This window comes from Lampris incognitus, chromosome 1, assembly GCF_029633865.1.
Source record: "Lampris incognitus isolate fLamInc1 chromosome 1, fLamInc1.hap2, whole genome shotgun sequence".
Classification (NCBI taxonomy): Eukaryota; Metazoa; Chordata; class Actinopteri; order Lampriformes; family Lampridae; genus Lampris; species Lampris incognitus.
In genome coordinates this window covers 103,496,334-103,522,197 of record NC_079211.1, presented here as the reverse complement: position 1 = coordinate 103,522,197, position 25,864 = coordinate 103,496,334, and the positions used below count along the sequence as shown (strand labels likewise).

Below are 25,864 nucleotides of genomic sequence, written 5' to 3'. Positions count from 1 at the left end.
GTAGATGTATACTCACATCTTACAGTGGACTTGATTGTGTTTTTTTTCCCCCAAGTTGAGGATTATTTGACCACCAAGTAAATCCGCGTACTCGAGGACTCAGACTTGGTGTGATGCTCATTTAAGACACAAGGGACCGAACACAAAACATCTCTAGTCGAACAATTGAGCGTCTTGTTATATCTAAAACAATGGTATGCAAGATTACCTGCACACGGGCGTCCAGGTAGCGTAGCGGTCTATTCTGTTGCTTACCAACACAGGGATCACTGGTTCGAATCCCTGTGTTACTTCCGGCTTGGTTTGGTGTCCCTACAGAAACAATTGGCCGTGTCTGCGGGTGGGAAGCCAGATGTGGGTATGTGTCCTGGTCGTTGCACTAGCGCCTCCTCTGGTCAGTCGGGGTGCCTGTTCGAGGGAACTGGGGGGAATAGCGTGATCCTCCCACGCGCTATGTCCCCCTGGTGAAACTCCTCGCTGTGAGGTGAAAAGAAGCAGCTGGCGACTCCACGTGTATAGGGGGAGGAATGTGGTAGTCTGCAGCCCTCCCCAACTTGGCGGGGCTGTGGTGGAGCAGCAGCCGGGACAGCTCGGAAGAGTGGGGTAGTTGGTTAAAGTAAAATTGGGGAGAAAAAGGGGGGAAAAAATCCCCCCCCAAAAAGATTACCTGTATATAAAGTTGGAGAGGAAGTAAAGCAGCTTTGTTAGTAATACATCTTTTATGGACTGTACAATAAAAAAAAAAAAGAATGATAGAAAAATGTATGTAATGGCTGCATCATATCTGAATAATAACTAAACTGTGGTCAGTTGGTCACTACATTTCAGTTTTCACACATTGAGTATTTGTTAAGAATAATATTATACTGTTAAGAGAGCGTATTAGCTTGTGTAGGAATCTTTTCACCCCCCCCCCCCTTCCCAAGCCAGAGTCTCTTTCTCTTGACAAGGAAACTGAATGCCGCTGGCCTTCTGGAGCCTTTCCCCTTTGACCTCATAGTCTTCCTTGGCCTAGAGGGTGCTCACGTAAATTCCCACATGCACATACACACACATACACCTGCATAACTTCTTGTGAACAGATAAATAGACCTGCACACAAAGGCACGTTTTTCCTTGAAGCAGAAGGCCTATTTCTGGCTTGAACTTGCAGAGTGTATCACAGTTGAGTATCTCCCACGTGTTAGCAGCTGATATATTTTGGCATACATTAGCAGCTGATATAGTGTGGCTGGAAATTGCCAACGGTGCATTGCGGGAGGGCCAACTGTGTTAGATATCGCAAATCAGTCTCTCCTTATTTGTTAAACCTCTTTTAAGTTCTTTTAAGTGTGTTTTGTCTCTGTGGTGGGTATGTGATGTTGCCTGGCATTAAAATTTCATATATCGGAGGTGTTCGTGTCAACAGTGAGTGAAGGAGCTGATGCTGGTAGTTGTATATTTTAAAGATGCCATGTAATTTGGTCTATCAGACAGAAGAGTATGTTAGTTGAGGTCGCTCTTCAGACCCGGACAATGGTAATGAGTTCAGCAACCATTACATCCGTCAACATACATCAGCATGCTATGGAGGAAGGGGCATGGTTTGGAGGTGGGGAGGATTGGAGGTGGCTCATCTGACTAACAGGAAACACCTGTGTGTAACTGACTCCTCTGCCTGTTTAAGCATGTGTGTTTCGGCAGGCAGAGAGGAGCCCAGGGTGTCAGTCTGGACTTCATATGTTACTCTGTGAAAACTGTTGTGAAACGGTTGCTCTCAGCTCCTGTAAAGGCAATGATTAAAGACCGGGGATCACTAGAAAAAAGGATTTTGGACCGAGTGAGTGCAGGGCTTCCGATGAATGGTTTGTTAATAAATCTTGCTGGGGGGCATCCGGGTAGCGTAACGGTCTGTTCGGTTGCTTACCAACACGGGGCTTGCCATTTCAAATCCCCGTGTTACCTCCGGCTTGGTCGGGTGTCCCTACAGACACAATTGCCTGTGTCTGCAGGTGGGAAGCCAGATGTGGGTGTGTCCTGGTTGCTGCACTAGCGCCTCCACTGGTCGATCGGGGTGCCTGTTCGGGATGGAGGGGGAACTGGGGTGAATAGTGTGATCCTCCCATGCGCTATGTCTCCCTGGTGAAACTCCTCACTTTTCAGGTAAAAAGAAGCGGCTGGCGACTCCACGTGTATCGGAGGAGGCATGTGGTAGTCTGCAGCCCTCCCCGGATCGGCAGAGGGGGTGGAACAGTGACCAGGATGGCTCGGAAGAGTGGAATAATTGGCCAAGTATAATTGGGGAGAAAAAGGAGGTTGGAAATTTTTTTTTTGCTGGATTGTTGTTTTCTGTGTGTTTTTCCTCTAGCATGGCTGGTCCTTGTCACACATACATTAGGCTGGGCACACCCCCTCTTGAGAATCAGAAGGACGGGCTATTGAGGTCCTGTCTGAGGCTGCTTGGAGCCAGTTATCTTCTCAGATTCTTTAGTGTTAAGTGTCTGCAGATCCTATCTTTAACTCCCCCCCAGTCTAATTGCTAGCGTGATAATGTTCAAACATGTTTGATATTTACAACTGGAGGTCCTGCAGTGTGAAAGGAGCAGTGATGGAATCTGGAACAGAAATGGCCAGTGAAAGCCAAGATGACTGAGGCAAAGTTTTGAAACTCCAAACAATCACTTTAAAAAAACTTTTTTTTGTTACATTTCTCTTAAAAAAAATGTTTTCGCACAACTTCTTTTGGCTAGCTCCCTGTTTCTTGGGGGTCACCACAGTGGATTTTGTAGTTTCCATCGGTACCATCTGAAGGCAGGGCATCAATGGCGGCCGTTGCTAACCCAGGCCTTGACCGATCTGGTATGGAGCCTTGACCGATCCGGTATGGTCTTGTCAATCTGCATAATGATTTGGCAAAATGTTATGTCGGATGCCCTTCCTGATACAACCAGTAACCCTGTGGACGGGGGGCACAGGTAAAGCGCTGGATTCCAAAGTCACGGACTTGTGCTCATGCGTGTCACCTGTGGGTTTTGTTTTTTTCCCCCCACAAAACAATGCTCACAAAAGCCAGACAAGTTTTCTGATAGTCAACCTCCACATTCCACATTTGCTTTTCTCTAAAGTCACGGCTCATGAGAGTTTGTCATCTTCTTTGAGTTTTAGTTGTGGTTGGTATCTAAAGAGTTGAATTACTGCCAACTGCTGGTTTGAAAGTGTCTTGATGCATGCTTAGTAATCCAGGTAAGAAAATCAAAGAAAGTTGAATCAGTTCATCTGGACACAACGTTTGTTGGCAGATAGGTTTCATCACTCATCTAAGTGACCTCTTCAGTCTCAACTGACTGCAGGTATCCCCACCCTTATAAACAATACAGTGGCGACCAAAACCAACTGTCAATTTCATATGCAAATAGGTGTGACCATTAACTAGACTTACAATGGCCATTTGTACTGTGCACAGAGGATTTGGGAATGTTTGTAATAACAGCATTGTAAGATTGCGAGCCCCCCCCCGAACCGAGAGGAGGGGGGGGCACCATTTTTCATTGCTGTGATTGCAAACATTCCCACATCCTCTGTGCACAGTACACATGGCCATTGAAACTCTAATTAATGGTCACACCTATTTGCATATGAAATTGATGGTTGGTTTTGGTCGCCACTGTGTTGTTTATAAGGGTGGGGATACCTGTTGTCAGTTGAGACTAAAGAGGTCACTTAGATGAGTGATGAAACGTTTCTGTCAATAAACGTTGTGTCCAGATGAGTTGATTCAGTTTTCTTCGATGCTGGTTTGAAATGAAACGGTTTTGAGATTCGGGACTCTGATTGATGGTCAGCATAATTGTTACGTGTGTGATGCGCCGCCTTTTACTAATTTTTTAGTGTTCTCCCATGACTGAGACAATTAATCTTTGAAATCTGTTCTGTTCGCAGTCTCACAATTTCAATATCTGTTAGGATTTGAAAAGTACTCTAATTTGTGCCCAGCCTCAGGAGGTGATTAACATCACTCGGTGGGGTGGCTTTGTGAACATACCGCCATGGACTGGATGTCTACAACATCCACTTAACCAATCTTTTCCTGCCAATGATGCCGAACCCCTATCCACTCATTCACCCTAAAACTGCCTTGGTCAAGAGCATAAGCACTGCTGATTCTTGTGCTAAGTCCGCTAAGTTTGAGTTCAGCCTGCTGAGCGTCCATTTTAGGCACCTCTATTTTCTACCCCACATCCCTTTCTCATTTTTATGTCCACTGCTCACTATGGCATGGCTGCCTCTAATTTAACATTTCTCCTTCCCTTTCGATCTTCCCTTCAGTGATCCCTCCGGTGATGATATCTGAAGTAGTCACGAATACTAAGGGGAGTGCCGTTAGGGAGGGGAATGTGGAATGTAATTGGTAGAAGAGGAATAGCCCGAACAACCTCTTCTCCTCTCTTCTCGCCTTCAAGTCATCATATTAGCTGGGCAGATGTTTATTACCAGCAGCGTAGAGGCCGTCACTGCTAAGATTGATCATTGCAGAATTTTGTGTTGTTGTTGCTTAACATATATCAAAAAGCCAGTGTCTGTCTTCACCTACAGCTACTGATATGCATTATCAGCTAATCAGAGAGTCAATTAAATACTAATAGTATTTAACGGTAACAGTAAATTTAATAGCACGTTTTAATAGCTTTAATGTAATTCTAATTAATATGAAGCACGTACATGTGTATGGCTGCTGCTTGTGAAGGCAATCGTGCTTTTCTGACATCAATCTAAGCTCAGTTTGGGGGATTTCTCTCTTTCCTCTTAAGCCAAGAGAAAGGAATAAGAAAAAGAATGCGTTTAAAGATTTAAACCTGCAGTGCAGAAGTTTTGTCTCCCCCTTCTGGCAGTGAGAGTAATTACCTCTTTTTTCAGCGCTCTCCAACGAGGAAAAGCTACACCCGTGGTTATCCGTATTTGTCCTCGTCGTTGATCGCTTTCTTTTTCTTTTCTTTTTTTTTTTTTTTTACTTCAGTCTTTCATCTGAACGCCAAGTTTCTTTTTTCTCTGGAGCGTCAGAAACTTTTCTTGGACCTTCTTAGGTTTTTCCGGCATAGCTTCCAAGTCCGGAAGCTTTCTGGCAGAAAGCCCTGCAGGGAAGCGTGCGATCGCTTTCGTCACACAGAAGTTCGGCTCTGGCAAAGTAATCACTGCGGACTGACACAAAAAGCATCACTGCGCATCACCTCCGATGTGCCAGCGCGGGAATGTCGCCACAGACACCAGCTTTGAAACGCCGGTATACTGCGAAATACAGAAAGATTTACCTGGTGGCGATGGTCTTAATCATTATTGTGTGGCCCTGTTTTGCAAGGGCTTGAATGTCACGGACATACTTCTATATATAAAAGTCCTGCACTCTAGCTTTAAGTGTCTTTGTGCATGCTCAATAATCGCAGAAAGTTGAATCATTTCATCTGGACACGACGTTTATTGGGAGATTTATTGATTGTTTATTTATTGATTATTTATTTATTGTTTATTGAGAGAGAAACGTTATATCACTCATCTAAGTGACCTCTTCAGTGTAAACTGACTGCAGTTATCCCCACCCTTATAAACAATACAGTGGCATAACAGCCGAAAACAACGATCAGTCTCATATGCAAATTGCCGTGACCATTAACTAGAGTTTCAATGGCCATGTGCACTATTCACAGTGGACTGGGAAATAGTTGCAAATAGGGAGGAGGGCAGGTTTGAATGGGAAGTCAAAGAGGCCATATATGTTAAGAGGGACGACCTTCCCTGTAAGAGTACATCTGTCACCATCTTGCAATGCTGTGATTGCAACTATTCCCCAATCCTCTGTGAATAGTACACATGGCCATTGAAACTCTAGTTAATGGCCACGGCAATTTGCATATGAAACTGATCATTGTTTTCGGTTGGTATCCCCACCCTTATAAACTGTATTGTTTACAAGGGTGGGGATAGCTGCAGTCAGTTTAGACTGAAGATATCACTTAGATGGGTGATGAAACGTTTCTCTCAATTAACGTTGTGTCCAGATGAACTGATTCAACTTTCTTAGATATATATTCAAGTATATAATCCCACCACAACTACTTTTGTCAAGGAGAAAATATGTTTGGTTATCTACCATAGCTGTTGGCATAGAGAAACTTCTAAATGGAGGCAAAATTAAAATAACTTGCAGTTGTTGGCAAAACGCCACCCTAGATGGAAGATGATCAGGTGACCTCAGCAGAAAGCATTAACCTATGGTTGCACTATCCTTTGTTCATGTTGCCGTCTTCAAGCTATCTGAATGAACATATCGGCTCTCAGGCCTTGATTGCAATCCTGGATTTCTTCAGGTTTGATTGGCTAACATGGCTGACTTTTCTATTCTTTTGGCTAATGCCCCCCCCCATGCACCATGCAATTTTGGCCATCTTAGTACCATTTCATACATTTTTAAGTCTTGGACAAACTTGTTTGCAATGTGTCTTGGGTCATTCAATGCAACAGGGTTAATGACGGCCATCAGATCCACAGTTGTCCCAGTGTTAGAGAATTTGGGCCATGATCATGTAGTCTGGCTAGGGATATGACGCCAAAATGCTCTGCTCAGTAGTCTCTCTCTTTCTCTTTCTGTGTGTGTGTGTGTGTGTGTGTGTGTGTGTGTGTGTGTGTGTGTGTGTGTGTGTGTGTGTGTGTGTGTGTGTGTGTGTGTGTGTGTGTGTGTGTGTGTGTGTGTGTGTGTGTGTGTGTATTGCCATTTGGGACTCAGTCAAAGTCATTTTCGAGTCTTACCAGTGTGCAGACTGTTTTGTTAAAAATGACTGGAGAATTTACTGGACCTCAAGCTCATGTTTAAGAATAGCGAACCAATGTTGTCTCTCCTTTTTTTTTGGGTTGTCAAGGTGAAAATTGCTGTTATTAATGCAAAGTTCTGCATGTTTTTTTTTTTTTATTATTATTGTCATCCTTTTGAATGTTCCCGGGACCAGTTTCCTTTTTTGCAGTGGGCATTGTCAGATGGCTGGTTTAGGGTTCGGCTAGGCTGGCAGCGGATTGTAGATAGTATCTTTTGCGATTCGCACAATATGAAGGTAGAGTCACTTCAACTCCAAAAGTCTGACAAGGGGAGTGTACCAGGATTTTTTCCCCCGGTGTGCTTTTTGGCTGAAACGTACAAGATGGCCAAAATCGCAGTGTGGGAGCCTTAAGACATGAATAGGCCTTTGGTAGCATTACCAGAGTAGCTTAGTGGAGAGAGAGCGAGAGAGAGAGATAGCTCTTTATCTGTATCCGTCCTTCTGTCTTTGAGTGCACACTACATTTCTACCAACTCCAAGCTGCTCTGTGGCTGAGCTTTTACTTGTTGACCTCTGAGGAGCCTGGGCAGTAAAATGTGATCAGCTAAGTAACCTGATAAGGGCAAGACATTCTTCTTTGCAGTTTTTTTTCCCTTTTTATGCCTGCTGTTGGTTTGTGCCATTCTCTTTCCAGTTGAGATGTTCTGCTATCTGAAAATTTATTTTAATATTTATGAATCCATTTATCATATTCATTATATATATACACATTTATCATTACTATCATCATGTTGGCAAACGTTTTGTTAATTTCTCCAGTGAAATAATGACCATCTCCTAGATGCTTGGTTTGATATCATGAGTAGTTTAACCTGTGATGGAGGGTGGTGAACAAGTGTTTGTTGCTAATGACGTGAAAAGATTGAGAAGCACCATTATTATAGCCTGTATATTCAGAATTGTCTCTTCCAAAGCGCCCCCCCGCCCCCACCGTGTACTCTACAAGGCTTTCGTTTTAGACTGTTATTCTTTGCTCTGTCCTGCCCCCTGACCCCCCCCCCCCGCCACTCTCTTTTTCATTTGTTCGGTCCAGTGTTTCTCATTCTTTTATCTCCCCTCTCTCTTTCTTTATGGTTTTCTTTCTGGCTGAATGCCAAGGGATCTGTGGCTGCTTGTAGAGATGGTGCTTAGCCCTCCAATGATGCCTAACTTCTTTTGTCTTACATGTCAACAGTTTTCGAGCTGTGGCGGGGGGGGGGGGGGGTAGGCTGGTGGGCATGCTATGGGGGTAATGAGACAACTTATTGAGGATATATTTCCATTTAACCAGTGTTTCATCATATGCTTGAGATTTGTGTTGAGTGCATTTTTAAAAGATTTTTTTTTTGGTCTTAACTTTCTCCAAAGATATTTCAAGTCCTCCAGGTATTACTCTCACTTCTCCATGAGAAGTCTAAAAATCATTTAGATTTGTTGACTGTGATGGAAAATGTGTCAGTTGCAACAGAGAGAAATGATATTTGAACAATGAGTAAAATCTAAAAGTCAAGTCAGTTTTATTTGTGTAGCTCAATATCGCAAATTACAAATTTGCCTCAAGGGGCTTTACAGCAACAGAACATCCTGTCCTTAGACCCTCGCATTGGATAAGGAACAACTCCCTCAAAAAACAAACAAAAAAAAAAACCTTTAACAGGGAGAAAAAATAAGAAACCTCAGGGAGAGCAACAGAGGAGGGATCTCTCTCCCAAGACAGACAACGTGCAATGGATGTTGTGTTTACACAATTTACAGAATACAACATTGAACGAGGATACCAGAATTATAATGGAACTATAAAATTTATGAAGACTATGATGAGCAGGATGCCAAGCAGTGTCCAGACGCAACCGGAACAGCCCGGGACCCAAGCCACGCGACCACCATGTAAATGTAAGATGGTGAAGGTGACACATCATTTTGCTGTAATGTTTTATTTTTGAGACTTCTCATTCCTGGTTCAATTTACAAGGTAATTGGGAGTAGCCACTGGGTGGCGCTCAGTTTGTTGATATGCCTGGTTGAACAGCTGTTTGGGCTGCCGTCGTTGGTCGTGGTTGGCCATTCTAGGTCACAACGTTTTTGATAGGTTAAAGGTAAGATGTTGAAAGGGTGTGCTCTGTTAAATCCATCTGCAACCCTATGTTTAAATGGTCATCCATGCAGTTTTATATGTAAATATGTGTGCCAGAGATATCGTTTTATGTTTTAGGTTGTTATTTTGTGAAAATAGTTTTGTTTTATGATGTTTGATGCCTATGTGGCTAGCAAACTACTGAGTGCTAACCTGTAAATGCTAGCTAGGCTGCTCGGGAGCTAACCCGTAAATGCTTGCTAGCTAGCTGCTTGTTCTGTGTGGCACCAGGCCTACTGTTAATTTAAAAATAAGTTTAAAATTAGACACTACGTTTTTGATATGTTAAAGGTGACGAAAGACAGCCAAGAGAAAATAAATTCTGCACTGCTCGGACCAAAGATTGCCGGCTCCTGTCCGTTTTCACCTGACTCCAACCACACCAATCAAATAACAACGCAGAGGGAGCCAGGAAGGAGGCAAATATACAGGGCTAGGGAGCTGGCCTGCAGAACCAAGGGCTACATAAAAAATAAAAAAATAGTTACACATCTTAGTGAGAGAAGGATATAACACTAAAACAGGATAACAAAATTATATGGATTAATAAGATATATAAAAAGAAAATGGGATGGGGGGGATGCCAAGCAGCATCCAGGTGGTGACCACCATAACCACGAGGACCTGGAAGGAGGACCTACTGCACGTGCACACAAGGGAGACTCGTAAAGGATATGAATCTCACTGGCTTCCATCTGGTCTCACCAACTTGGGCATCTCAACTATTTGCATTACTCCATTTACAGTTGGTTATCATTTTACTGTGTATGTTTTACTAGCAGGTTTGCAGTAATGTGAATGAATATGTAGGCAGGTCATGCACATATGGACCCAGGTGAGACAGCACAAACTGAATAAATGTACAGTGCATTGCCAGAGCAGACCATGGGCAAAGGATAGTTTAGAGCCCTTTTTTTTTTAAACTGTTGCAGACTGGATCGTAAGTATACCTGGGTGCTCAAAACCTTACTATATGCATCAATTTGTTTACCTAGTATGTAGCCAGATACCATAGATATAGGAGTAAAAACAGTACATCCAGCCATTTCGCCACCTTTGCTATGCCATACAAAGCCAGCACCTTATCCCCCTCCTCAGCCTCAAGAGGAACGAGCAAGCCTCAAGCTCAGCTAGTTCAAAACAAGGTCAGAAATCTAATGTGTGTGCGTGGGGGGGGGGTGCTGCCATGGAGCCCTGGGGTACTCCTAATGAGCTCTGAGGCTTTGGGGGATGGCTATAAATACTAATTGCTGACTCCCCTCCCACTTTTCACCATCCCCTACTCCCTGTGGCTAGACCCTGGGTACCTGCCCCAAAGATCCTGCTCCACCAGGTTTCCATGGGGGCAGTTAATGAGGGGGTGAGGCTTGTTTTCACCCAGATGGAAGGTGCATGAGGTTCGCAGGCCTTCTACCTGTAGTCTGGAAACGGTTTTATTGGTTAAAAGGCTATTGTCGCTCTATACAGCTTTTACTCTGCGATGAAAAATTTGTAGAGAGAGCATGTGTGCGTTGAGTGCACATCCCACATCACCAAAAAGTTGCTAACTTGTGTATGCCTCGAAAGAGAATATACCGAATGTCATGAGAGTATATACAGATGACACTGGTATGGTCATTAATCTCTCTCTCTCTCTCTCTCTCCACAATACTCTGCAGCCTTCAGAACGCATGACTACACGTGTATGAATTTATATTGCATGGTCATTGTATTGTTATTGGGTGGCACAGTGGTTAGCGTGGTCGCCTCACAGCAAGAATGTCCTGGCTTCGAGCCCCGGGGTAGTCCAACCTTGGGGGTCGTCCCAGGTCGTCCTCTGTGTGGTGTTAGCATGTTCTCTCCGTGTCTGCGTGGGTTTCCTCCGGGCGCTTCGGTTTCCTCCCACAGTCCAAAGACATGTAGGTCAGGTGAATAGGCCGTACTAATTTGTCCCTAGGTGTGAATGTGTGTGTGTGTCGGCCCTGTGATGGCCTGGCGGCCTGTCCAGAGTGTGTCTCTGCCTGCCGCCCAGTGACTTCTGGGATAGGCTCCAGCATCCCCGTGACCCTGAGAGAAAGATAAGCTGCGATAAGCGGCTTAGATAATGGATGGATGGATGGATGGATGTATTGTTGTTATATGGTGTTTGTGTATATCCTGTGTTGCCCACTCCAACTTGGTTGAGAACAAATTTCCTTTTTCTCTTTCCTCATTCTTTCTGTCTCTTTGCATCTCTTGTCTCTTTCTGATTTTCTCTGACTTTGTTTTCAATCTGTCCGTGTCCTCTGTTCTGACTCTCTCCCTCTCTTTCTCTTGTCTTTTTTCTCTGCCTCTTTTCTTACTTCCTTTCCTGTCTCTTTCTCGCTCCATCTCCCTCTCTCTCTCTCGCTCACCTCTTATTCTGCAAACGGGCCCCTTTTCCCCCTGTCTATTCTTATAAAAGTTGGTTTGCTACTATTCATGAAACGCAGTACATCACAATTATGTGTTCTTAGAATACACACAAATTTATATTTTCTTTTCAGAAAACAATACAAACATCTTCTGTGGTTTGCTTCAACAGTTCCCTTCTCCCAAGCTGTGTGCATTTGTCACTCGTGTGAATACATTTTGGTAAATGCCTGTTCTCCTTTCAATTGCTTTTTTCCCCTAAATGGTGTCAGAGAGCTGTCAGCCTGTCTTCACAGCTTATTGCTCAGCAGAGATCTCAAGGTGATTTATTTTGTTTGATTGAAGAAGAGTCGCCTAAAGGCTGTAATGTTTCAGTAAAATGAGACTTTCATATTAATGCTCGTGCAAATTGGTAGTAGAATATTTAGATTCTGATTTTTGAGATACTTCATTGATCCCCGTAGGGAAATGACGCTCTGTATTTAACCCATCCTAGCTGTGTAGCTAGGAGCAGTGGGCAGCCGCCGTGCAGCATCTGGGGACCAACTCCAGTTCGTCTTGCCATGCCTCGGTCAGGGTCACAGACAGGAGTACTAACCCTAACATGCATGTCTTTCCTGATGGTGGGGGAAACCGGAGCAACCGCAGAAAACCAACCGCAGACACGGGAAGAACATGCAAACTCCACACACAGGACGACCTGGGATGACCCCCAAGGTTGGACTACCCCGGGGTTCGAACCCAGGACCTTCTTGCTGTGAGGCGACAGCGCTAACCACTGCGCCACCGTACCGCCAGTGTTCTGACGATTTATGCTGGCTTGTCAAAAAAACGGTACTTGCGAATCGGTAGCAGTCTAACCCTAACTAACTAACTAACTAACTAACTAACTAACTAACTAACTAACTAAGTCTAACCCGCTAAGTAGCACATCTCGATAGGTAGCACATATCGACAGAACACCCGCACTACTTGTCTGCAAAGATGGCAAATTACTTCATTTAGGTCCTTTTGGCTTGGCGGTTACATCCAGTTTAAAACCAAAATAATCCCAAATCGGGGATTAGGTATTCTTTTTCACAACGAGCTCTTTCATGATCGCATCCACTTAAAACAGCCGGTGCGTGCGCGGGGGGAATAAATTGTCAGTAACCACAAGGCATCCCCGCTGCTGTGTCACATCTATGTTAGTCAGACTGAAGAACAGATGAAGTATCACAGAGAGTTGAATCAGTTCATCTGGACAGAACATTTATTTTTTAAATTTATTTCTGATTTTTCCCTTTTTCTCCCAATTTAGTGGCCAGTCGCTCCCTATTCTAGTTCAAACACCCACCCTCGTACTGCATGCGTTAGAACTGCATCTCTGCGGCCGGCAATCTCGAAGGAGACGCCTCCCCACTTTCGTGACAAGGCGAATCCAGGCCAAAACACCGAACCACTGCTTTTTCCGACACACACAGAGACACATTCATGTGACGAACACAAGCCGATGCCGCTCCCCTCCCGAAGACAGCGCTGCCAATTATTGCTGCTTCATCGTATCCGGTCATAGTCGGATCTGACGAGACGGACACAACGTTTATTGACAGAAACGTTTCATCACTTATCTAAGTGACCTCTTCAGTCTCAACTGACTGCAGGTATCCCCACCCTTATAAACAATACAGTGGCACAACGACCGAAAACAACGATCCGTTTCATATACAAATAGGCGTGACCATTAACTAGAGTTACAATGGCCATGTGTACTATTCACAGAGGATTTGGGAATGTTTGCAATCACAGCATTGCAAGATGGTGACAGATGTACTCTTAGCCCCCCCCCCCCCCCCGTTTCAGGGATGGCCATTCCCTCTTAACATAGATGATGGCCTCTTTGACTCCCCGTTCAAACCAGCGTCCCTCCCTATCAAGGATGTGCACCTCATCAATGAAAGAGTGGCCACTGGCCTGTAGATGGTGTAGACTGTTGAGTCCTGGCCTGACGTGTTGGCTCTCTTGTGTTGTACCGTCCTCTTGGCCAGCATCTGCTTACTTTCCCCGATGTACAAGTCACGGCAATCCTCCTGGCACTTAACAATGTACACTATATTGCTCTGGGGGACAGGTAGGAACGTTGGTTTGAACGGAGAGTCAGAGAGGCCATCTATGTGAAGAGGGAACGACCATCTCTGAACTGAGGTGGGGGGGCTAAGAGTACATCTGTTGCCATCTTACAATGCTGTGATTGCAACCATTCCCAAATCCTCTGTGAACAGTACACATGGCCGTTGCAACTCTAGTTAGTTAATGGTCACGCCTATTTGCATATGGAACTGATCGTTGGTTTGTGTTGTAAACACTGTGTTGTTTATAAGGGTGGGGATACCTGCAGTCAGTTGAGGCTGAAGAGGTTACTTAGATGAGCGATGAAATGTATCTCTCAATAAATGTTGTGTCCAGATGAACTGATTCCACTTGATTTGATTTTCTTACCTGGATTACTGAGCATGCATAAAGACAACAGAGGAAGTAATTGAAAATTGCTGTTATGTAAACTCAACAAAGAACAGACCTTGGTTCGACGTTTCAGTGCCATTCAATCTACCTGGGGTTCCTTACAAGCAAGCCCACTTCCCATGAACCACCCAAAACCCAGCCCATCACCTGTCAAACAGTAAGACTATAATCTAGAAAACAGTGGCTTTGTTATTTTCATGTTCACTATAGGTGAGGCCCCTGCATCAGTACTGGCTATATTTTGGCTCCCTCAACAGTAACAACACCAGAGACACTGACCGTGGATTCTTATCACTATTATGGGCGGCACGGTGGCCCAGTGGTTAGCGCTGTTGCCTCACAGCAAGAAGGTCCTGGGTTCGAACCACGCGGTTGTCCAACCTTGGGGGTCATCCCAGGTCGTCCTCTGTGTGGAGTTTGCATGTTCTCCCCGTGTCTGTGGTGGGTGTTCTCCGGGTGCTCTGGTTTCCTCCCACCATCAAAAGAAACGTGCATCTTAGGGTTTATCCTCCTGTCTGTGCCCCTGAGCAAGGCAACGGGAGAAGAACTGGAGTCGGTCCCCGCGTGCAGCATGAAGACAGCAGCCCACTGCTCCTAGCTACACAGATCACAGCTAGGATGGGTTAATTTGCAGTCACTGAATTTCCCCAAGGGGATTAATAAAGGAAACTCCAAGGCCGTAGGCCATTTCCACAGTAATCCAGAGAAATGAGAAAACACCATTTTCATGTTGACAACAGGTTGAGCATTCTTTTTTTTCTTTTTTTTTTGCCCACATTTGTTCTTTCTTTAGCAGAAATAACAAGTTTTCTGTTTGTAGATCTTCTCATGTTCCCTCATTTTACATTTTAGACTTGTATAATGATGCTGTTTCAGTGAGTGCATAAGTAGAATAAACTTATTCCCTTTTAAACACGGTTGGCCATTTGATGCATGTGTGTTTGTGTGTATAATTTTTGCAGGGGGTCTACATTAGCTGTGCATTTATGCTGCAGCTACTTTCCCTGGGGTCTACACAAAACATAAAACATATGCATTGTAAAAACAAAAACATGACATTAAGGGTTTTACCTATGTTTTCTTGGAAGAACATCTTGCTACCCTCCCCCCTTGCACCCCACCACCCCCTCTTTATCTTTCTTTAACTTTTCTCATTGGCCGAGCACAAAAGAGCTGTTGTCGCTGGTTGCTAGTTGCCATGGCGGCAGCTCACTATGCCCCCCCTCCTCCCCATGCTACATTCCCAAGTTCTGATCCAAACAGCTCCGAGACATGCAACATTTGAGCTATGCCACTTAGTGCCAAGTTAACACTGGAAATATCGTGTTCTTTGAGCCATGATGTGATTCCTCCGTTTGATCCAAGAGCACTCCGGATGGTCGTTCTGGGTGGCTGACGTCATGCCCTATAAACTGTTGTTTGGAGCATTTGAAGATTAGCAGGACTGATTTGATTGGTTTGTCTTGTGTTTTGTTCCACTTTGGTTTTCTATTGGATTTAGTTGATGACTTTCTATCGCTCCGTTTCCTGCATGTGTGTGTGTGTGTATCCATCAGTGTGCGCGTCTGGGACTGGTAGAGCGTGTGTGTGTGTGTGTGTGTGTGTGTGTGTGTGAGATTGTATGGATTTCTTTGTATACGGATGGTGTTTGTTTGGGATGTGTGTGTTTTTCTGTATGTATTTTTGATTTTTATATCTTTATATTAGTGTGTGTATGTGTGTGTGAGATAGACTGTTTGTCCTCAGTTGATTAACTTGTTGTGTCATTTCCTGTCTTGTGTGTTGCTCTGTAGGATTTCAGAGTGGAATGCCCCTGTCATGATGCTGTCACGGTTTCACCCCCCGCCCCCAGGTGACCAAGGAGGGCGTGTCCGGGTTTCGGCCCATCATAAAGGGAATCTCGGCAGATTCACTTCCAGTTTGTGTTCGGAAGCGTTTCCCTTCAGGTGCAGCCCACTTCACTGACGCTCTGCCCACTTTGGTAAGAATAAGAATTAGATATAAGAATAAACATGAAAACTTGTTCAGTTTTAACTGAAAAAGCTATTAAGTTATACCAGTCCCTCACCTTCCCATAAAATAAACAGGAATGGCCATCATGTAGTCATATGTTTATTCAGCCTTCATCCCTCTTTCTTACTGCACATAATGTCCAGTGGGGATCCCTGAAGTTCTAATCTAATCTACCTAACTCAATCTAATACAAAAGAGACAGACTGGTTTTGTAACACAGTGTCTCTTGAACGATAACTTGTAATACCATTCCTCATAACTTGAAAAGTCTGAAAAGGGACCCAAAATCTGATTTTCTTTAAACAAATTCATTTGGGGATGGAGCCAAATGCAGCAGTAGTTTACCAAGCATACTATAAAAAGTAATGGGCACCTCTGTATCTAGGCTGCAATAATTTTATATTTTGTGTTGCATTTTGATTTAAATTATATATAAAAAAATAAAAGCTAGAGAGCAATAACTTTGTAAGTTCATTATAAATAGTATATGAAGTTTGAAACACTTTTAACCTTGTTTGCAGTTGTTACCATCCTCCTGTACTTCTTGGCACAACCAAGTCTTTTTCACTTCTCTGCCCAGGCCATAGTCCCCATCTCTTCCACTCCCACTTCCTCCTGGAGTCCAGGCCATTTCCTGTTTACTCATCTGGGGATGCTGTTGCCATCCCGTGGCAGTTGCCATGGAGACGGGTGGATTCCTGTGGTAGGCCATTTTGGGAACAGCCTCCAGATGTTGTGTCAGATGTGGAGCGGTGTTGTGAGCAGAACTGGACAAGGACAGGCACAGAGGTAAGGTGCTGCTCGGTAAAGCCTCATAGATCACTTGGGTTGTTCACCCAGACATGAAACACAACAGGCAATATGCCTTGCCTCTGTTGTGTTTGAGTTTTTATAGTGGCCTACATGTCAAACTGCAGTCACTGTTTTTTGTTTTTGTTTTTTTTAAGTTGAAGGTCATGGCTTGAGTTAGGAGCTAATATTAACTGAAACGATATCTCTAAATGTTTAAGTGACCCACTTGTTGCCTCACTCAGTCCACATGTTGCGTTACAAAATTGAACAAGCGTGAACTCCTTCGACCCGTGGTTACTGTCGCTACCTGGCTCTTTTTTTGCTATCCTTATTTATGACCATGCCCATACCCTTTAGCCAGCTGCTGCCAGCTGGAGCTCATTGATAGTTTTTGGAAGTCAGGAAAAATTTCTTCAAGAAGTCAATAGTAACCCCCCCCTTTTTCTCCCCAATTTTCAATTGTACCCGTCCAATTACCCCACTCTTCTAAGCTGTCCTGGTTGCTGCTGCGCCTGCTCTCTGAACCGAGGAGGGCTGCAGACTACCACATGCCTCCTGCGATACATGTGGAGTCACCAGCCGCTTCTTTTCACCTGACAGTGAGGAGTTTTGCCAGGGGGATGTAGCGCGTGGGAGGATCACGGTGTTCCCCCTCCCCCCCAAACAGGTGCCCTGACTGAATAGAGGAGGCGCTAGTGCAGCGACCAGGACACATAGCCACATCCGGCTTCCCACCCGCAGACATGGCCAATTGTGTCTGTAGGGACGCCCGACCAAGCCGGAGATAACACGGGGATTCGAACTGGCGGTCCCCGTGTTGGTAGGCAATGGAATAGACCGCTATGCCACCCGGATGCCCAGTAGTAAAATCTTCAATATGTTCTTGAAGGTTACTTACATGATACAAGTATATATGAATGGAGCGATAACAACTGCAGCAGTCAGACCCTGTCCAGACTACAGCTAAATACAGTATTCACTCTCCATTTTAGTGCTTAATCCAGTCAGTTTCACACCCTGTCTGACTGTTAACAGGAGTGACAAATGGTAGGAACAAGTCCTGCTTGAAACAGGTAATGACAGCCAAAGTTAGTCTCCAGGTCCTATGCCTCGGCCTTGGCGGTGTGTATGTGGACGGGAATGGCAGCAGAAAAGTGGAAGTTGGGCAAGGTGATTACCTGTGCAATGCTCCCTGAATGTTTCATTCCCCTCCAAAACAACGGCAGGGGTGGCAGATCGTGGTTCAACTTGGACAGACTCTGAGACATGTTAATGGGCAGATTTTTTTTTTATAGCTGCATTCCAGTCTTCTCTAACTTCTCAGCATTAATAAACAAAACTTGAAGGATTCGTTGTCCATATTCGTTGACAGTGGAGATCACATTTACCTCTGCTTGATATTTGAAATGTGATATTTACATTTAAAGCAAATATCATGCCACTACTAAATATCATGCTACTTTAGGGCAGCATTGTGGCACAGTGGTTAGTGTGGTCACCTCACAGGAAGAATGTCCTGGGTTCGAGCCCCGGGGTAGTCCAACCTTGGGGGTCCTCCCGGGTCGTCCTCTGTGTGGAGTTTGCATGTTCTCCCCGTGTCTGCGTGGGTTTCCTCCGAGTGCTCCGGTTTCCTCCCACAGTCCAAAGACAAGTAGGTCAGGTGAATTGGCCATACTAAATTGTCCCTAGGTGTGTGTGTGTGTGTGTGTGTGGGCCCTGTGATGGACTGGCAGCCTGTCCAGGGTGTCTCCCCACCTGCCGCCCAATGACTGCTGGGAATAGGCTCCAGCATCCCCGCGACCCTGAGAGCAGGATAAGCGGTGTGGATAATGAATGAATGAATGAATGAGTCATGCTACTACAAGCTTATTGAAAGCACTGGAAATTCAGGGGTGAAGCCTGTTACACATTCATATACAGTGCATCCGGAAAGTATTCACACCCCTTCACTTTTCCCACATTTTGTTATGTTACAGCCTTATTCCAAAATGGATTAAATTCCTTTTTTCTCTCATCAATCTACACACAATACCCCATAATGACAAAGCGAAAAAGGTTTTGTAGAAATTTTTGCAAATTTATTCAAAATAAAAAACTGAAATATTGCATGTACATAAGTATTCACACCCTTTGCTATGACACTCAAAATTGAGCTCAGGTTCATCCTGTTTCCATTGACCATCCTTGAGATGTTTCTACATCTTCATTGGAGTCCACCTGTAGTAAATTCAATGGATTGGACATGATTTGGAAAGGCACACACCTGTCTATATAAGGTCCCACTGTTGACAGTGCATGTCAGAGCAAAAACCAAGCCATGAAGTCAAAGGAATTGTCTGTGGACCTCCGAGACAGGATTGTATCGAGGCACAGATCTGGGGAAGGGTACAAAAAAATGTCTACAGCTTTGAAGGTCCCGAAGAGCACAGTGGTCTCCATCATTCATAAATGGAAGAAGTTTGGATCTACCAGGACTCTTCCTAGAGCTGGCTGCCCAGCCAAACTGAGCAATCGGAGGAGAAGGGCATTGGTCAGGGAGGTGACCAAGAACCCGATGGTCACTCTGACAGAGCTCCAGCGTTCCTCTGTGGAGATGGGAGAACCTTCCAGAAGGACAACCATCTCTGCAGCACTCCACCAATCAGGCCTTTATGGTAGAGTGGCCAGACGGAAGCCTCTGCTCAGTAAAAGGCACATGACAGCCCACTTGGAGTTTGCCAGAAAACACCTAAAGGACTCTCAGACCATGAGAAACAAGATTCTCTGGTCTGATCAAACCAAGATTGAACTCTTTGGCCTGAATGCCAAACGTCACGTCTGGAGGAAACCAGGCATCTCTCATCACCTTGCTAATACCATCCCTACAGTGAAGCATGGTGGTGGCAGCATCATGCTGTGGGGATGTTTTTCAGCGGCAGGAACTGGGAGACTAGTCAGGATCGAGGGAAAGATGAATGGAGCAAAGTACAGAGAGATCCGTGATGAAAACCTGCTCCAGAGCGCTCAGGACCTCAGACTGGGGTGAAGGTTTACCCGTCAACACGACAACGACCCTAAGCACACAGCCAAGACAACGAAGGAGTGGCTTCGGGACAAGTCTGTGAATGTCCTTGAATGGCCCAGCCAGAGCCCAGACTTGAACCCCATTGAACATCTCTGGAAAGACCTGAAAATAGCTGTGCAGCGACGCTCCCCATCTAACCTTACAGAGCTCGAGAGGATCTGCAGAGAAGAATGGGAGAAATACCCAAATATAGGTGTGCCAAGCTTGTAGCTTCATACCCAAGAAGACTTGAGGCTGTAATTGCTGCCAAGGGTGCCACAACCAAACACTGAGTAAAGGGTGTGAATACTTATGTACATGCAATATTTCAGTTTTTTATTTTTAATAAATTTGCAAAAATTTCTACAAAACCTTTTCCGCTTGGTCATTATGGGGTATTATATGTAGATTGATAAAAAAAAAGGAATTTAATCCATTTTGGAATAAGGCTGTAACATAACAAAATGTGGGGAAAGTGAAGGGGTGTGAATACTTTCCGGATGCACTGTATGTAAGTCTTATTAATATACATGTATGTACGGACACTCCAGCGACTCCAGTTAATGACGTGGTTGTCAAGCCCAAAGAAGCAAATGTGAATAGGTTCAAAGATAATTGTTTAGGCTAAATAATTCTGCTGGCCATGAAAAAAAAAACAAAAAGAAAAAAAAAACATCAGTTTCCAGTTGAGGGTAAGTTGATGGTATCCACAGGCAATATTGGTTCTTACTATCAGATAAGTTAATATGACCAATTGCTAATTTGGAAGTGAGTTCTGTTTTACCAAGCAGTTTACTGCATGTCTGCTGCTGGGGCTAATCTAGACCAGTTGCAGCCTGTGCTGGTACAGAACCAGGTAAACTTCTCTGAGAGTAGCCTATTTAGGATTTAGCTAGCTAGGATCAGGACTGACAAAACAAGTCAAACATCAATTCTTCATTTTTGTACAGTCTTAACTACCAAATGCAGACAAGCCCCATGAGACTTGGCTGTGATAGTAATTACCCATCTGATCACACCCTCTGCCTCATCTATCTGAGAAATTGGTTTTCAGCTTTGGAAATAGATTAAAACTGTTGTGGCTTTCAGGAAACTGGGTGTCACCATTACATGTTCCCTCGGCACATCGTTAAAAGGCTTTAGATCTACCGTATCCTCATGGACAGTACAGGTTGGCCAAACAGTACTCATAAGCGTTGACTGTGATTAAATAGTGGCTAACAGCTGCTTCTCGACGGTAGTTGGAGTATTGGGAAAAAGGACCGAGCTCAGGATTTGTCAGTTACTGCTATTTGGCTTTTTTTTTTTTTTTTGCATACTAAGAGATAGAAGACCCACATACTATCAAAAATAGATTTTATGAGAGATGCATGAGAGGTTTCTGGTAGAATATAAGTCAGCAAGTCAGCTGTACCTTTTTATGGTATGTAGATACTGTAAACCTGGCAGATATTCAGTGCAGCAAACATGAAGACACCATCTTGGGTGCACCTTATAGTTTTCTGTATTTTGTAGTTATGGAATAGTATGGCTTTGAACCTTGCTGTTATTTGACTCCCTCTCTTTAAATGGTAACATTGAATTAATATTGTCTTTTTTAGGTGCTGTGCAGCTCAGTTTCCGGATTCACATTGTATGGCCACATCACTGCAGGGACCATAGGACTTCCTCTTCCTGTCAGACAACCTGCTTGACCCTGTTGCAGCGAAATAAGGAGAGACTATTTCACTTTAACCCACAGAAACCATGCGGCACATTCATGTGGAGTTAGCCCGCAGGGAGGCTCCTCTAGAGCTTCCAGCCCAAGAGGGGGACCTACCTCCACCTACAGCCCCAACGCAGGGCCTAGATCCTGGATTGAGACCAGGGACCCCCAGGCCCTTTGGCCAGGAGGAGATCCGGCTCCAGAAAGTATACCAGCTTTCCATATTCTCTCAGCTGGGGGGTTTCTCAACCCCCACAGAACCCCCCACAGAGGCCCAGCAGAGGCCCATGCGATTTGGGGTGAAGAGGGGGCTCGAGGAGCCCCAGTTAACTCACAAGCGCCCCCATCTGGGGGACTCTTCAAACAGAGATGGACTGGAAAGAGGGGTGTTGTGTGGGTCGGGCCCAGCTCCAGGGATGGGTATGGTGTTGGGTATGTGCCCAGGAGGAACAGGTCCCTTATATTCTTGCACACTGATGGACCACAGAGACTCTGACGGGGGTCTTTCTCCCATCAGATCTCCACCTCTCTCTCCTAGTCACACCCCCTCCCGACGCCCTGCCCAGCACAACCATGACAGGCCCGTCCCAGATATTTTTGCACGTCTCACCCCCAAATCACCCCCCATGTGTGACCCGCATGGGCAACCCTGTGACCTGGGCACCTCTCTGGGTTCCTCATCCTCTGGGGGGCGTACACCCTCCTGCTCCCTGGGCAGTCCTGGAGGTGAGAGTTATGGAAATGGCTATGACACACCTACCTATGAGAGCCCAGGCCCTGCAAGCCCCACCAGTCCTCCAGGCCCCTTCTCCCCCCCTCATCACACAGAGCTCCAGGAGCCGGGAGAGGCCACAGAGTGGGGTGCTGGGCTAGAGTCCTCTCCACCTGAGCGCAGTGCTACCCAGGCTGCATCCTCCTCCTCCAATGGCCTGCCTTCCTGGGAGAAGACGCCGAGTAGTAATGGCTTCCGCTGTTCCATTTCTGGAGGACCTTGCCCAGCTAAGAAGAAGCTGTTGTCCCCGAGCGACACAGGGGAGTCGTGTTCAGAGGACGAGGGACCCTCCACCTCCAAGAGGAGTCGGCTAGCACTTCTGGCCCCTGGTCTTGGCCTGGCCTCCTGTCGCAGCACCGATGCAAAGGCTGCTCCTTACTGGAACCATCTGCTGCCCTCCGCACGAGACCGATCTACGGTAAGCAGTCTTACAAAAACACACACACACACATACACAACACTGTCATGTAACAGATTTTATAATTCAACACATCTTTCACATTGGAAGACTCTCTGCACCATTGCACTTTATCACCTCTTATTTCTCCTGTATATAGTCAATCCTTGTGTATATATCTGAAGATTGTTGTGTTACACTGTGAGAGCCATAAAACCGGAGACAAATTCCATGTCCGAGCAAACCTATCTCGCCAATAAACTTGATTCTTATTCTGATTCTGAACATGGTGTTTTCAGGCAGCTTGTTGATGCTTCTTATCCAGAGTGACTAACAGTGAGTGCTTTTTTAACTGTCGGTTAAACTTCTCCATAGTCATAATCATCTGTCTCTACAAAGACAAGCTAGTTATGACAATTCCACTGAGTGAAAGGAGAGAAAGACAGGGTTAGAGATTTAGAGAGAAACGTAGAGAGAGAGTTGTTGAAAGATATAGCTATAGTAGCAAGACATACAGCGGTAAAGACAGAGAGAGAGAGAGAGAGAGAGAGAGAGAGAGAGAGAGAGAGAGAGAGAGAGAGAGAGAGAGAGAGAGAGAGAGAGAGAGAGAGAGAGAGAGAGAGAGAGTGGGAGAGAGAGAAAGTTACACAGAGAGAGAGAATGAGGTGAAGATCCAGTCATTATCACACCATGCTGGAACAGGCTGAGTAGCTCCAGAATGAAGCCTATTGAAGGGGCCTCCATTGTCCCCTCCATTGGTGTGCTGTGTCACCCTCTCTGTCTCTGTCTCTCTCTCTGTCTCTCTCTCTCTCTCTCTCTCTCTCTCTCTCTCTCTCTCTCTCTCTCTCTCTCTCTCTCTCTCTCTCTCTCTCTCTCTCTCTCTCTCTCTCTCTCTCTCTCTCTCTGTTGCTCTCTCTCTCTGTTGCTCTCTCTTTCTCTGTTGCTCTCTCTTTCTGTGTCTCTGTTGCTCTCTCTCTGTCTCTCTCTGTTGCTCTCTGTCTCTCTCTTTCTCTGTCGCTCTCTCTCTCTGTCTCTCTGTCTGTCTGTCTCGCACGCACGCACGCACACACACATGATTTTCCCCTCTTGTAAAAATGGTTCTGGAAGTGAATGGGTCATATCTGAGGCCATTGGGAGGCCAGAAAGAGCTGCACGTGCGCGCGCGTGTGTGTGTGTGTGTGTGTGTGTGTGTGTGTGTGTGTGTGCGCGCGTGCGCACATGAACGTGTCAGGGGTTACCGATCATGACAAAGGGGCTTCCTCTTCCATAGGTGTCATACAGCACCGTGATCATGTGTGACTCTATGGGATTGTGTGTGTGGGGGCCAAACACGGATAAAGAGAGAGAGTAGACTTGAGGACAGCACAAGAGAGACACAGGGACAGAGAACAGAGAGGAAATGAGGTGAGGAAAGGGACGGTCCTTCAGAGGGTTAATATCCGCAAATTCAGTCAATTTCCGAAGAACTCGATTTCAGAGAGGACAGAAGAAGAACTTCCAGAGGTGTTGGAAGGGAGACTGGTGGATACTGAACAATGTTCTCGACAGTTGTGAGCGAGTGTGAAGATGAGGCGAGGCCTAGTTGACATAGAGCTCAACGCTCTGTAGAGGGCCTGCTTTGCCAAGGGTTAGCTAAAGTCGAGGGGCTAACTGTAAGTCAAGGGCCAGCCAGTAGCGTAGGACTAGCTAGCAGCGAGTTAGACAAAGAGGGGGAGGCCTCTACTATGAGCGCTAGCCTGCAGATGGGGAATGTGTATGTGCGAGAGTCAACGTCCAGTACTCAGTGTCATGTAAGTGAGAGGGACTGGATATACACACCTAACTCCATACCTTAACACACGAACACACAGAGAATTATTTGATTACACGTTTGTTATTCGTACATCAAGAAATTGTCTTTTTTGATATCCTGTTTTACAGTTCGTATTAAGTGCGTTGTGTTGACATGAGCTAAGAGTTTTATTATTCATCTAACAATTTTTATCTTTCTTTCCATCCTCAGAGTGCAACAGACTTGACCAGATCAGGGAGACGGCTAAAAAATGGGCTGCGACTGAAAAGGTGAGTCGACTGTCACACGGCTGTCCTGTCCCCTAAGCGGGATGGGATGTTGGGACACATCAGCTGGTGTAACAGGTGTGTCCAGCCAGGGCAACCAAGATTGGTCCATCCTGCTGTCCAACCAGAGTCAAATTTCCCACGAACTGTAACCAGTTATAATTTTATTTATTCCTGTTTAATTTTATCTTTTTTTTTTGTTTCTTTTTTTTTTTCATACCTTACTGGCAAAATGGCTTAGTGGTCAGCACTGTTTCCTCACAGCAAGAGGCTCGTGGTTTCAGTCTCGGCCCTTCTTTGTAGAGTTTGCAAGTTCCTCTAGCAGTTTTCCTGTAGTTTTCTTCCGGCTAGGTACTCTGGTTTCCTCCCGTGGTCTAAATACATGTATGCCAGGTTAGCTGGATGCTCTAATGTGATGATGGTTATGAGTGGTCTGTGGTTTTTGTGTGTGTTGGCCCTGAATTGGAATAATTGGGTGTAGCGAGAGAGTGAATAGATGAATACACATGTATAAAATCCCAGTACTTTTGAGGAGGTGACAGCTGTACGTGTACCAACAGTGAAGAATGCTTTCTTAGGTGTTATTGTCACAGCGTATGAAACGGTCCTGATGTTTCTGTTCCGGGTGCGTTTGTTTCATCTTCCAGTCGCCAGTTACGCAGCGGGAGGCGCACAGACACGTGTCGCTCCACACACTCTAGGTGGCCTTCCTCCTCCATCAGCAGGTCACTACTGGGCAACTTTGAGGTAATGTATATTTTTGAAGTCTGTGTTGTTCCATACGCACACTTTACTTAACATCTTAACATGTTGTGGTTGACGTGTTCTTGCGTTGCGATGTTGGCGGGTTTGCACTCCCCGCGAATATGCTGTGTATCCATATAGGCACTGTAATAATCCTAATCTTATTTTTTCTCAGCTGTATCCTTATTTGTTGCTACAATGAGTTGTGTTCCTCAACTTTCCGAATGAGTTTTCATATAGTGTAATTTACGTTGGATCAGAGTTTAGTGTCCTTGGAAAATATGTCATCACTGCATCAAATTTTCGTTCCTTTTTTTTTTTTTCATTTTCAACTGTGAGTCATTTATGGTTTACTATTGTCTTAAATTCGCTAAAGATGGAAAGTGTCAAAAAGGACATTTATTTGCATATGAATATTCAGCAATGTATTGAAGCATGCTCAGTCCGGATAAGGAAATCCCAGAAAGTTGGATCAGTTCATCAGAACACAACAGTTATTGGGGGAAACGTTTT

At 45.1% G+C, this 25,864-nt stretch overlaps 1 protein-coding gene across 3 annotated transcripts in view; it reads left to right on the top strand.

The window, feature by feature from the left end:
• LOC130118929 (atos homolog protein B) overlaps nucleotides 1–25,864 on the top strand; it is a 60,930-nt gene that overhangs the window by 25,817 nt on the left and 9,249 nt on the right. For 2 of the 3 annotated variants that reach the window (XM_056287258.1, XM_056287267.1), the window contains exons 3-7: nucleotides 15,621–15,808; nucleotides 16,421–16,629; nucleotides 21,277–22,570; nucleotides 24,552–24,610; nucleotides 25,255–25,354. In XM_056287258.1, coding sequence (XP_056143233.1) covers nucleotides 21,422–22,570; nucleotides 24,552–24,610; nucleotides 25,255–25,354 — 1,308 coding nt within the window. In that variant the 5' untranslated portion in view covers nucleotides 15,621–15,808; nucleotides 16,421–16,629; nucleotides 21,277–21,421. Of the gene's footprint in view, nucleotides 1–8,555; nucleotides 8,715–15,620; nucleotides 15,809–16,420; nucleotides 16,630–21,276; nucleotides 22,571–24,551; nucleotides 24,611–25,254; nucleotides 25,355–25,864 lie in introns of those variants that run through there. The other variant, XM_056287274.1, reaches the window with a different exon arrangement.